This window comes from Phycodurus eques, chromosome 22 (genome assembly GCF_024500275.1).
Source record: "Phycodurus eques isolate BA_2022a chromosome 22, UOR_Pequ_1.1, whole genome shotgun sequence".
In the NCBI taxonomy this organism is placed as follows: domain Eukaryota; kingdom Metazoa; phylum Chordata; class Actinopteri; order Syngnathiformes; family Syngnathidae; genus Phycodurus; species Phycodurus eques.
This window is the reverse complement of record NC_084546.1, coordinates 7,477,505-7,490,866: the sequence shown is the minus strand read 5'-3', so window position 1 is coordinate 7,490,866 and position 13,362 is coordinate 7,477,505. Positions and strand designations below refer to the sequence as shown.

Below are 13,362 nucleotides of genomic sequence, written 5' to 3'. Positions count from 1 at the left end.
GCCACCTTCAGTTTGTATACTTATTTTTGTGTGTGTCTTTTCTTTAGATCCACCGTCGGGGTCGAGCCTTGAGGAAGTTGGCCAAGCAGCTAACCGAGGGCAGCGTGGTGTTGTCGCCTCGTTCGCTCCAGAATTACATCATGCCGTATGCCTTGACGGCCCTGATGGATGAGAAAATGCTCATGGTGACGCTCATGTTTTCACTCTCATAAGACATTTTATTTCGCATATTAATATTTTTCCTGACGGTGCACCGCAGCATGAGAACATGACGACCGCATCCGTGGAGATTGTGGGTGCCATTTGTCGCCGGCTGACCTGGTCCAAGTACCTGTTCTATCTGAAGCATTTTGTTCACATTCTGCAGACGTCACAGGCTGAACAGAAACTGGCTGTGAAGTGGGTCTGCGCCCAATAAACTCAATTACCATTTCGTTTGACATCCTCTTACTTTTTTTCATCTTCTTGTCACCTCCAGTTTGCTGGTCAAAGTCCTCGAGGCGTTCCACTTCGACCACGAGACCCTCACCCGAGAGATGGAAGCTGCTAAAGCCAGAGAAGGTGAAATCTTTTAGAATGGATTCAAATCTCACTTTATCCTTGCAATATTTTTGGGGTGTTCAAATACATTTTAAAAGTTTTTAAAAAGCGTTTTTTAATAGCTAGGTGTTTTTTTTATTAAGTTTGTGTGTGGGAGGGGTAAAGCTATTGATGTTTTTTTTTCTTATATGATCTCTCACCTATTGCAAGTAGGTCTGGAATGGATTTCCGAGATTAACAGGGGTTCACTGTTCTATTTACTGTGTGTTTTTGTGAAGCTGCAAGCACTGTGATGGAGCAAGAAGCTGCACCCGAACAGTCAGAGGCGGACGATGATGAGGAGGCCATGGAGATCGACAGTGAGCTTCCTCCAAAAGCTGTCACTATGGAAACATCTGATGAAGTAAAAGTTGTTACCTCCGAGAAAGGGACTGTTGTGAAAGCGAAGAGACCGCCAGCTCCCAAGCCCGTGGCGGTTTCCAGCGGGCTGCCACAGAGCAAAGAGGAGCTGGAATTGCTTATGAGCACCATCCAAGAGAGCGTAACTGGCAGTGTGTTGCCTCGCCTTCATAAATGTCTCAATGCCAAGGTATGATTTGTATCCATCCATTTATTGTTTACAATAAATCAATTAACTGAATATTTTATTTTAAAAAAGTTACCTCTATAATGTTAAGTTGTTCGGTTTTTTTTTGTTTTGTTTGCAATGAAAAACGTTCAATTTAAGTCTATATTTTGCTGAAATATTTTATTTACAATAAACACATTTACTGTACCAGTAATGTAATGAGTTGAATGAACACCAAGTAATTAAATCATGCATTGGAATTACCCAAACTTTAGGGGGGAAAATGTTGAAATTAATGCAGTAAGTTATTGCATGGCTCTTGATCATCTCAATGCTCGGTGAGGCGGCTTAAAGAGCAAAGTGTGGCCCATACTTTTCTAGCCCCATTAAGTGATGAAATGAAGAATAAAGACAAAAGTGTGCTTGTTTGTGAAACTGTAGGTGAAACGTGACGATGAGCACAAGGCGGTAAAGTCAAAGGATGTGAAGGAAGAGGAAGTGGCACGCATACCGATAGCCTTCGCCATGGTCAAACTCATGCAGACTCTTCCACCGCACATCATGGAGGCCAACCTGCCTGGGTACACCACTTATTTTTGTGCTCTTTGCTTTAATGTGTCCTCTTCAGAGCGTGGGTGAACATGTCTTGTGTTTGCTGTCTAGGATTCTGATCCAGGTGTGTGTGATACTGAAGAATCGGTTCCAGGAGGTCCGCGACGTCGCCCGGGGGACGCTGGTGAAGATCATCGAGACGCTGGGCAACCGCTACCTACAGTACCTGCTTAAGGAGATGCAGGGCATCCTCGTAAAAGGCTACCAGGTATAAACAAATTCAATTGGAGGCTTCATCAGGGTTGGGCAAAGTATGGCGCACATACAGCTTGCTTCTTTCTTTAATCCGGTCCACTGAGCATTTTTCATCATCAAGACTCTTGTAATATTTATTGAATCGGTTTAGCCATTGTTTTTCCCCTAAAATTGGTTTGTTAAGATGTGTAGTGTCTGCCTCCTATTCACAATGTGCTAAGATGTTTTTTTGTTTTTTTAAACATAACCATCTTTTTACTCAGACCAAAGCCATGTCTCCTTTAAAAGTGTAGCGTTGGCAACATCTGGTGGTATCTTGCAGCCAATGAACAGTGTTGAAGTGTGAGTTGAAGAGCTTCATTTCGTGCTTTGTCGCCATATGCGACATATGTAGGCAATTATAAACCGTCGATTACTTGGATTTCCGCTATTCGCAGCAGGGCTCCGTCCGTCCCTCCACTGCATTTATTCTTTTTTTTTTCTCACAATAAATAATTGGTCAATATTGTAAATAATAAAGTTAAAACAGTAGTGAAATAAATTCAATTTATTATACTTAAATGAATAAACCCACATATGAAGATACTGTATGTGCAAAGTTAAAAACCGCAGACTCTTTAAAAGAGGATCGTATAGGAAAACAAATTATCATTAAAATAAAGTGCAATAAGTGCAGTCGTAATGATTTATCAATGTTTTGTTTGGGACTATGACTTTAATTTGGTAAATTGGTTTGTTTTGCGAGTAAATACTTTGCAAAATAGTTTGAATAATCATAAATGATACTTTTATATGGTGGTGGTACACTTATGCCATCATTTTTAAATTGTCAATCATATGGTTTTGGTAATGCTCAAAATGAAGTGGTTTTCCCAGAGGAAGATGATTAGGAGCCATCACTTTTAGAACTGGCCCCTTTGAGTCAAACAAATGATCAAATAAAAGTTAAGCCTGTTTTTTTGTTTTTGTTTTTTTAAATTGAATTGACCTGTTTTGCCTGCTATTGCTTGTTGCGGACAAACGTCTTGATCACAGTAACATATTTTGCAAATATCATATCTCTAATCACTGCCAATATTCATACAAAAGTATGGTATACCATGGTCATCCTGTACCTCCTCAAAAAATAATGCGACCAACTGAAAAATGTTGTCGCACTAGTGCAAAAGTTGGTGTAGAGCCTTGATATATACTACATGTGCATCTTTTACCTTGCCTACAAATGCCCTGACTCATCTGTCCATTTTAAAAATAAAACATTTGACCACCCTAAACCTATAGAGTACAAACTCCATTGCCTCATCTTCTCTGCATATATTTTTCTCCCAGGTCCACGTTCTGACATTTACTGTGTACCAGCTGCTCTCGGCTCTCAGTCCAACTCTGAAAAGTGGTGACCTGGACCCATGCATGAGCATGCTCATCGACGTAAGAACGCGCCTTCTGTCTCAAGTCGTACTTGTGTATGTTTGGGGTTTCATTGTTTCCTTTTCATTGCACCGGTCAGATCTTCAACAACGAGCTATTCGGTGTCATCGCCGAAGAGAAGGAGGTGAAGGGCATCGTCTCCAAGTTGATGGAGGCGCGACACAGCAAGAGCATGGACTCCTATCAATTTCTGGCCCAGTTCTGCAGCAGGCAGAGCATCACCAAGCTTGTTCTGCCATTGAAGGAGGTGGGCAGAATCTAGCTGAATGACCTTATTTTCACAGCATGTGTTTGTTTATGCAGAATTCCTCATGTCATTTCAGATCCTGGAGAACTCGTCGAGTCTCAAGGTGTGCAACCGCGTCACAGCTGTTCTGCGGCGCCTGGTTCTGGGTCTGCTGGTCAACAAAGGCATGAGCTCCTCCGATATCCTGCTGCTTAGCCACGGTCTCATCAGCCAGAGCCTGCCTCTGCTCACTAAGAAAGACAGGTACCCATGACTGTGAGTGACGAATCTACATGTTGTGGTATTTACTTTGTGTGTGTTTGTAGGGACAAAGCGTCAGCTCAGCTTCCATCAGACCCTCGATTGCCCCCTCCCAGCTGCCTCCTCCTCCCGCCGACTCCGAAGAGGGGTGGCGTTAAAGCTTCGGTTAGTAGACGGACCAACATGCACATCCTGGTGGATGCGGGTCTGAAGGTAAGCCACTAACACAGAAATATATACTAATAGATGTTACACAATTTGTTCCCAACCACATTCCTGTGCCGTGAGAGTACATCAGGTGTACTGTGGGAAATCATCAAATTGTCCTCAATTGATGCGAACAAAATTTACTACAAAAAAAAATTTATCTATATTTTCGTGTTATTTTCTCATTTGAAAACATGATTGATTTGCGATATGAGTGATTTTAATTCCATAAGCATGGCTAAAAAACAAATTAAAGTTTTCAGTCAATGTAGCACTGTATATAGTTTTGTTTGGTGGTGTGCTGCGCGATTTCTTTGTTGTAAAATACGTGCCCTTGGCTTAATAAAGGTTGGGAAACTGCACGAACAAAACCAACACAAATCATGGTTGACCTTTGGTAGCCTTTATAAAAGATCATGTTCTACAGCTGCTCCATTTGAGTCTGAAGAAAGCCAAAGTGACGTCTTCTGAGGAGTCGGCCCTCCAGATGTTGGACCCATTCGTGTCGCTGCTGCTTGAATGCCTCAACTCCATGCACGTCAAGGTGGGAGCAGCTCAGATTTCGGCCAAATGTGTCCTCTGGAAATCCTGCCTTAATCACTTCTCCCGTCCACGCAGGTGATCACAGAGGCTCTGGTGGCATTCACATGGGTGCTGAAGTTCCCTCTGCCCTCTGTGGAAGAAAACGTTAGTCAGCTGACCAAGCATCTCTTTGTCCTGCTGAAGGATTACTCCAAGGCTGGAGCCGCCCGCGGGGAGAACTACCATCTGGTCCAGAATTGTTTCAAGGTAGTATATATATTTTTTAAATTTATTTCTGTTTTGTTACCTTTGAATTTAAATGTATGATGTTTCATGTCGGGTTGATGATACAGTAATTTCGCAACTTTTTTTTTTTCTTTCAGACCATCACAATACTGGTGAAAAATGTGAAGAACAGCGAGATTTCCGAGATCCAGCTGCAGGTGCTGCTGGGATATGCCGAGGAGGACATCTATGATCAGTCTCGGCAGGCGACTGCCTTCGGCCTCCTCAAGGTAACCATAAAATCTAATTATTGTGTACGATCACAGTAACGGAACAATAACGGTTGCAAAGGGGTGCACAAATTTATGTCAGATTTCCATGGAAGTTAGTGAATTTGGGAAATACATTACAGCGTTCCCTCAATACAGCGAAAATCTGCTGCCCCATAAAGGTTTATAATTGCCTGAATCAGAATACTCTTTCTTTGCCAAGTATGTCAAAAACATACAAGGAATTTGTCTTTGAATTTTAAAGATGCCAAGATGGCAGCAAAGCACTACTTTTGTTTTACTGTAACTCCCAACTCACTTAAACATAGTTGCTTGGCACCTAGATGCAACAAGACCAACTTCTTAAACACCTAACCTATAATTCCATTACAATAAGATGGCAATTTTTTGACTTGAGTTCGTTGTCACATTTCTGTGGGGCCAATTATGTATTACTCATGCACTCACTGTAGCACTCACTATTTGCATATACTGGCCACTCATGCCAGAGTAGCATCTGCCCCATTTGCACACTGATTGAGGAGTATCTGTAACATTTGCACAACCAACATTGTCCCAGATGATCGCACTACTCGTCACTTTAAACCGCATACACTCCTTGAAGTCTCAGCGCCCGTTGCACAATGGTCATTGCACCGGACTATTGCAATATTAGTCATTCGAAGTGCGAGAGGACTCTGCATCTTTTTGCACAATTGTTTTTTGTCAATGTCTTTATGTCTCCAAAGTGTTCTGTAAATTGACTGTCTGTTGTACTAGAGCGGCTCCAACTACCGGAGACAAATTCCTTGGGTGTTTTGGACATACTTGGCAAATAAAGATGATTCTGATTCTGATGGTGCCAAAGTAATATGTTGGTTCATTATTGCGTTGGCCCACACACAAAAACAGCGAATAGGTGAGCTTTACGACAAAAAAAATGGAGAGGAAATCTGCGAAAAGGTGAATTTGCGATTGCCAAACTGTGAATATACGAGGGTTCATTGTATTCCAAATTGGAAACTTTCCATGAAAATGCATATGAATTCACAGGGAATTTTGGGTAATTTAATGGAACGGTCTGATATTAAAGGATAACTATAAACATCTTGTTTGGTCATAATCAGACAGCCATGAAAATAAAGCAAATAAAAAGCATCACATTTCAACAGATTTGCAAATCTAATATTTCTATTGAAATATTTTTTTTCTTTTTATTCATATTGATAGAGAAGGTTTCCAACTTTGAAAATTCCCAGAATTTTACAACCCCTTCCATTTCACAAACGTGTCCCAGGCAATTTTGTCCCGGAAGCTCATCGTTCCTGAGATGGAGGCGCTGATGGGAAAAGTGGCCAAGCTGTCAGTCACCGGGAGTAACTCTATGATCCGAGTGCACTGCAGACAGGTACTCGTTAAAACGTAGAAACCGAATCCACCATCTCACCTTCATTATTATTAAAACCTATATGTGTGTTTCAGATATATCTTAAATACCTGTTGGACTACCCTGTGGGGAAGAAGCTCCAGCAGCACTTGGACTTTATTGTGGCCCAGCTGGCGTATGAACACGACACTGGCAGGGAGTCTGCGCTGGAGATGCTTGCCTACATATTCCAGACTTTCCCTCAGGTACTTCTTCTGTGTGTTATAGTGAAGCCTCACTCTAAGCAGAGGTTAGGGAAAATGTTGTTTTGATTTAGGCATTTATTGACATAGATAAGACAAGTCTGAGTTCAAGGGGGGAAAAAACATTCAATTTAAGAGAATTTGTCTGATTGGAGAGGACCATTTCCACCATTTTTCGTAATATTTGCACCTGAAACGATGCCAAAAAAATAAAATAAAGTAATGAGCAGTCAAAGAGTGAGTGCTTTTTTTTCCCCAGACGTCCTGTAGATGTTTACTTTTTAACACACAACATTTTATTCTCCTTTCAGAGGTTATTAATGAAGTACAGCAACCTCTTCTTTGCCCCACTGGCCCTGGTCGTGGTCAACGATGACTCTCCGCGCTGTAAGAAAATGGCCGCCATGGCTATCAAGGCCCTCCTGGCCAAGTTGGACGTCAATGAGCAGAACTCGCTGTTCTCCCTTGTCAGCAGTTGGCTGAATGAAGAGAAGGCACATTAGCTCCACTTTTATTTTGGGCGTTCTTTGTAATATTTCAGTGTGTAATTGAAGCTGTTGTGTTGAAGGTGAGCCTGAGGCGTCTGGGCGCTCAGCTCTGTGGTTTGTTCGTGGAGGTCGAGGAGGAGAACTTCGCGAAGCGCCTCGACAAGCTTCTGCCCCTGTTGGAGAAGGAGCTCAACCCAGACAACTACGAAGATGTAAAATCCAAAATCCATTTCAGTCGACATGGGTCAAATTAAACGTGGAACAACCGCAGTGTACTCCCTTTTTTCAGCATCTGTGCAAAGAAAAGACATTTGAAATATTTATTTATTTTTATTTCGGGTCACTTTAGGACAAGTTATCAAATTTCAGGGTGAAAGAATGACATTTAGGGTATTTTTTAAATTGCTGTCAAAAGTCAAAACTGGTGAAAACAGGAGCACATTTTCTCTTTTCTTGTCTCAGATTGAGGATGAGGAGGATGAGCGAGCAGCAGACAGGCTCCTGTTTACTTATCTCACTCTCATCACCAAATTGATCAAGCACTGCGGCCTCCTTGAGCTCACCAAACCTCGTGACACCCTCACCCACATTTGGGGTAAAAGCACCCACTTCCTATCTGGTACCTACACACACACACACACACACACACACAAATCACATTAACCTGCTGTTGTCGTTAGGCCACATCGAAGCCCACCTGCTCTACCCTCACTGCTGGGTGTGGCTGACCGCCTCGCAGCTCTTTGGCCAGCTCTTCGCGACCCACCAGGCGGAGGAGCTGGTTGCGGCGTGGAGAGCAAAGGGAGACCAGGAAGCACTGCCGCGAGTGGCTGCCGCTTTCATCACCAGCAATCTGGACAAAAAGGTAATGGCAGCGGTGTGAGTAAATCAAACTGAAGTCTAGTCTCATAAGTCAAAGTCGTCTTTCATAGGTTTTAACCAAGCAAGTCTAAAGTAGGGCCCGACCGATTGATTTGTTTTTCGGCCGATATTAGCCCTTTTCAAAATAATCATAATCAGCCAGAGTTTTGCGGCTTGGACGCCGATATATTCTTCCTGTGTGAATTCTTCTCCATCCTCTCATATGCCAAGTAAAATGCAATGTCTCTATTTTGTGACTGACAGAACAATATTGTGTGTGAATTACATCCTTTTCTATCCTCTGATATGCTTGATATGTATTAGGGCTGTCAATAGATTCATTTTTATTTTTTAGTTAGAATAATCATACTTGAATTTTGATGAATCGCGATTCATCACAGGCACCAAATATGCCACACGCAGAACCACATTTTGGTATTTTAAACTTGTTGTGCTTCAATGAACAGTTCAACGCTGCACAATATCCAAATTTCCTTTTGGTTTTGTTTTTTTCCCCAAAAGTCGCATCAGAGTAACTTTTGAAGCAAAATTTGCTGCTGAGCACACCGGTCGGTTCTCTTCACTTATCTTTCCACTGGCGTAAGCATTGACCTGATGACTGATCTTACAGCAACCTGCACCGCATTTCAGATAGCCATCCACGGTTAAGGGAAACGAGCGTGTGTGGTCAAAATAAATTGTGATCAATCTGAGTTATTACATGATTAAGGCAATAATTTATGTGGTGATTGATCATGAATTAACGCTTTAACTTTGACGGCCCACGTAAGTACACTTTATCCTTATAAGGTTTATATTAATACTTATAGTGCAATATTAGTGTTAAAGTTGGCTCCTGTTTCAGTTGAACAATCTCTCTGTAGATAGCATATTTAAAATGCCAAAGTGTCAAAGATGACTTGTTTTGATGTCTGAGAAAGGTGTTTTTATTTTGAAGTCATCACTTTATGGCACAGGAAATAAAGGAGTAGAAGGGCACACTGCATAATGTTTTTTAACATTTGTAACATGTGTTACTTACTGTTTTGTAAGTAACCTCAGTCATTCTTTTTCTTATATACTGCATGCATTTATAGCTTAAATCTAAAGATAAATGAATCCGTTAGTGCTTTTTTCCATGTTTTTGTACTTGAAAATTCCTCTCGTAATGTTAAACAAATATTAAAGGACAAAGTATTGTAAAACAAATGTTCTGCTTGGAATGGATATCTTTGTTCTTGTATGCGTAAATGGACCCAAAAAGTTATTTTATTAGTTATATATATTTTTTTTTAATTAATCGGATGATTCATCAGTTATCAGAATCGGCATCAGCCCTCAAAAAATCCGTGTTGGTCGGGCCCTACTCCCAACTCCTCATATTGGCGACTTAAGTCTGACGCAATTCTCCACAAGTTGTACTAAATATTCTCTCGTAACATCCTGTCATCATTCTGTTCTGTAGATTAGAGAGCTGGCGTTATCCTTCTGCCAACAGCTGCAGTCCAAATTCTTGGACATGGCAGCCGGTGAGCAGGTGATCAAAAACCTCCTCTTTGCGGGCAAGGTCATCTACCTCCTTTCCCCGGAGTCGGACATCGCCGCCCCTGAGGAGGAAATGGAGGACGCGAAAGAGGAGGAAGAGGAGCAGAATGATGATTTAGAGGAGACCGAGGAAAAAAAGGGTGAGGAGGAAGAAGAGGGCAACGACCAGGACAACAAACCTCTGTCACTGCTGTGGCTGATAAAGAAGCTGTCGTTGATGGCCAAAAGGGAGGCGGCACAGACTCCCAAAATTCCCCTGAAGGTACCAAAGCAGCTTTTTCGCGCAAGGGTGGGCCTTGTTAAGTTTTTAAGATTCCCACCATTGTTATTTACAGAGAACCTGTGTGTTTAAATTCCTGGGAGCGATCGCAATGGACCTCGGCAAGGAGCGACTCTGCCGCTATTTGACCACAATCATCTCTCCATTATACAGAGAACTGGACAGTACATACGCAGACCAAGGTAGACCACTAATTATTTGTATCCCTTCCTTTAGAGCTTTCATCCACTGTGTTGTCGTCCTCAGACCCAACACTGAAGAACCTGGCTCAGGAGCTGATTGAGCTGATGAAGAAACAAGTGGGACTGGAGAGGTTCTCGCTGGCTTTCTCAGCGGTGCAGAAGCAGTTTTCAGTGAGGCGGGCCACGCGCAAGCGACACCGGGCCATGCAGGTACGGATATTGTAGGCTTGGGGCTGGGCGGTATGCACTTAAAATGTGATTTTTCAATGATTTCCACCCCACCCGGAATATGCTTTATTTCTACACAGGTTTTTTTTTTTTTTTTTTTTTAAACTGTTTTTCTCTTCCAGGCGGTGATGAACCCCGACATTGCTGCTAAGAAGAAACTCAAGAAGCACCTCAATAAAATTGAGGCCAAAAAGCGCAAGATCGAGTTCCTTCGGCCTGGGTATAAAGCCAAGAAGCACCGCAGCCACGCGCTAAAGGACCTGGCCATGGTGCAGTGAGTGGATCAAGGACTCATTAAGTTTTTATAATTAAAAATTAAGGTGGAATTATGTTAAAGGATCAAGATTTTCCTGATTCAGATTTTTTTGTTTTTGTTTTGTATAGCATTTTATAACTCATCCCTATAAAGGTTTCAACACAAATGTTACAATCACCAAAAGTCTTTACTGAGAATCATTTTCACTGTACAAGCAGGTATAAATATGCAACCATTTGCACAAAGTGTTCCATAAATTCACTAATCTGCGGAAGGAAAGAAAAGTGGTCAAACTATGTAGACACAATACAAATGAATTAGTGTGGGGGGAATGGGTAAATCCATTTACCAAAGTACAAAAAGTGACTGCAGTAACACTTTGTTGCCTATTAATGTGTAAAGACTTGGGACTATGACTATGGGAGTGTGTTGTCGGCCTTTGATGCTTATTTACATGGAACTAACGTGATCCTTCTGGGTGATGGAAGTGAATGAAGCCAGCCAAAGGCACCCGCGTATAATGTCATACGAGGTTACTTAGTTTTATTTTTAAGTCGTAAGTGTAAACTTGTCCATCACCGCGCTCAAATAATGCTTCACGTAAACAGCAGAAGCGAGGCTTTTCAGTCCCAGGTTTGGCTGGAGTAGATGAGAAGCGAGGTCAGTCACAAGGCTTCATTCAGAAGGGTATTTACAAAAAGGACGAGTGTCTTCTTTTTTTTAATAATTTATTGCCGACTCTTGAGCGAATCCACCAGCCTGCAGAGAAACAAAACACCTCTGTAAACACCCACTTGTTGTCTTCTTTATTAAAAAAACGTACCACTCCATGGCTTCGTCCAGGCCTGTGCCTTTGGTCGCTGAGGTCTTGAAAATCTGCCACTTCCTGTCTTTGAGGGCGGGGAGACCCAGAGCGTTGGCCACCTCAGCCGGCGTCATTGCCTGGTCCATGTCCTGCTTGTTTGCAAACACCACCAGGATGGCCTTCTTCAGCTCCTCTTCCTGGATTAAAAAAATGCAAAACTATGAGAAGACTTCCAACCTCCTGAGGTAATAGTCTGTGGAATAGACTTGCCTCCAACATGGCCACAAGCTCAGACTTGGAGATGCCCATTCGGTCGCGGTCGCTGCTGTCGACCACGTAGATAACCGCATCTGTGTTGGAATAGTAGCACCGCCAGTATGGCCTATAAGAAGACCAGAAAAAACATTATGACCAACCAGGTTCCAAAGGGCAGCAAATTCATGGTTTATTCCCATGAACTCCCAGAAATTCCAGTTAATTCCTACCGAAAGTCTTTTATTTTGCAAGCCGAAGAGATTAATCTAATTGAAGACGCAGGACTCTTTCTTAATCAGTGCGTCATACGTACCGGATACTTGTCTGGCCTCCCAGATCCCACACCTGGAACTTCAGATTCTTGTATGTGACGGTCTCCACGTTAAAGCCAATTGCTGCACAAGAGTAACGAGAGGCGTGTCAGTCAAAACACACACTGTGCTGGTAATCCCGTATACAGGGTTTCTCCAACAGTTACTGAGATAAAGCGCATATTTTACATTGGAATAATCTTACGGTTTACCAGCCCAAAAAAAAATCCATAAAGTACATATGATCCGCCATTTATCATGGACATGAGTAGGTGGAAAATCCTGGACATAGACCATATTTACAAATATATATATATATTATTTTTTGCTCAATCCTTATAATGCAGTGAACTGCCGTGAAATTGCATCAGGGCTCTTGCCTCACTCTGCAGAAGCCGTGTAGCATTATGTTGCAATGTATCGATGTTGCGGGGGGGGGGGGGGACAATAACAAGGGAAAATAGATGTTATATACATTTGAGGAAGCCTGTTTTGTTAAATGTAGATTGTTGTAATGCTTTTGTACAGAAGCAACTGGTCAGCCACAAAGGTAAGTGCGTGCAGATTAATTTCTGCCTGTTATAACTGCTTAGTCAGCTCATTGTTTTATTTCGAGCATCACTCATGGGTCTAAGACCTTTCAGAAAGCATTTGGGAGGATGATGTCACAAGTTGTTTGCTTTTGTGAAGTATTGGCTTTTTTATTTCCATACAAATTAAGTGAAATTGGATGATTTCCCATTTCAAATGACCGGTTGGGAAACACTGATCGTATCTAGTACTTACTGGGAATTGTGGTGACCACCTCCCCAACCTGCAGCCGGTACAAAATGGTAGTTTTCCCTGCGCCGTCCAAACCCAGGATCAGAATCCTCATCTCCCTGGTTCCAAAAAGGCCTGAGAAGAGACTGGAGAAGAAGCCACCTGGAAGTACACAAACATTTGCTGGGTGTTTCCTCTCAAAACAGCAATGATTTGAATCCACTTTACAATTGCTAATATTAATTTAAAATGAATGCATATGCAGGGAAATGGAGGAATCTCGACATGGCTGTAGTTATGTCATTCAGGAAGCTTTGATCAAGCTGGCTCGACTGGTTAGCCATCATTTGCTTAGCAACCGTAGCCAGGCACGATTGGCGTTAAAAGCCACAAGTTGTCATTTGCCTGCTAAAGTGTTTAACACTTGGGTGCCGGCATAACAAGGCTAGATCGGTTATATTTGAACTGTCCACTCCACACCAAAACAAATATCGCAGGGAGCTAACGTGGCTTAGCTAAATCACTGTTTTTGTGAAGTCGACAACAGGACAAAACAAACTTTTGGCAGTTTTGTCATAGTAGCCCACTAAGATCTATTCGATCAATATGAATTAGGTTGTATTTCAGCGAATACGCACCCATTTTTTTGAAAAGACCACGAGACTCGTCTTGTAGGTTGAGTGCTCTAAAAACTGCTTCCGTGTGGT

The 13,362-nt window shown here is 42.2% G+C and overlaps 2 protein-coding genes across 2 annotated transcripts in view; one reads left to right on the top strand and one right to left on the bottom strand.

The window, feature by feature from the left end:
- utp20 (UTP20 small subunit processome component) overlaps positions 1–11,181 on the top strand; it is a 26,255-nt gene extending 15,074 nt beyond the window's left edge. The window contains exons 38-60 of the mRNA XM_061668382.1: positions 48–185; positions 260–399; positions 479–561; positions 819–1,129; positions 1,550–1,689; positions 1,772–1,928; positions 3,245–3,343; positions 3,423–3,590; positions 3,667–3,833; positions 3,896–4,043; positions 4,465–4,581; positions 4,656–4,826; positions 4,943–5,074; positions 6,351–6,461; positions 6,536–6,685; positions 6,994–7,176; positions 7,251–7,382; positions 7,633–7,765; positions 7,851–8,035; positions 9,497–9,838; positions 9,912–10,038; positions 10,103–10,248; positions 10,389–11,181. Of these exons, the coding sequence (XP_061524366.1) occupies positions 48–185; positions 260–399; positions 479–561; positions 819–1,129; positions 1,550–1,689; positions 1,772–1,928; positions 3,245–3,343; positions 3,423–3,590; positions 3,667–3,833; positions 3,896–4,043; positions 4,465–4,581; positions 4,656–4,826; positions 4,943–5,074; positions 6,351–6,461; positions 6,536–6,685; positions 6,994–7,176; positions 7,251–7,382; positions 7,633–7,765; positions 7,851–8,035; positions 9,497–9,838; positions 9,912–10,038; positions 10,103–10,248; positions 10,389–10,544 (3,636 nt within the window). The 3' untranslated portion in view covers positions 10,545–11,181. The remainder of the gene's footprint in view (positions 1–47; positions 186–259; positions 400–478; positions 562–818; positions 1,130–1,549; positions 1,690–1,771; positions 1,929–3,244; positions 3,344–3,422; positions 3,591–3,666; positions 3,834–3,895; positions 4,044–4,464; positions 4,582–4,655; positions 4,827–4,942; positions 5,075–6,350; positions 6,462–6,535; positions 6,686–6,993; positions 7,177–7,250; positions 7,383–7,632; positions 7,766–7,850; positions 8,036–9,496; positions 9,839–9,911; positions 10,039–10,102; positions 10,249–10,388) is intronic.
- arl1 (ADP-ribosylation factor-like 1) lies at positions 10,691–13,362 on the bottom strand. The gene is made up of 6 exons (XM_061668390.1): positions 13,294–13,362; positions 12,680–12,817; positions 11,896–11,977; positions 11,598–11,709; positions 11,346–11,524; positions 10,691–11,281 (listed from the first exon to the last, which is right to left on the bottom strand). The coding sequence occupies exons 1-6, from the start codon at positions 13,295–13,297 to the stop codon at positions 11,251–11,253; spliced, it is 546 nt and encodes a 181-aa protein (XP_061524374.1). The 5' UTR covers positions 13,298–13,362; the 3' UTR covers positions 10,691–11,250.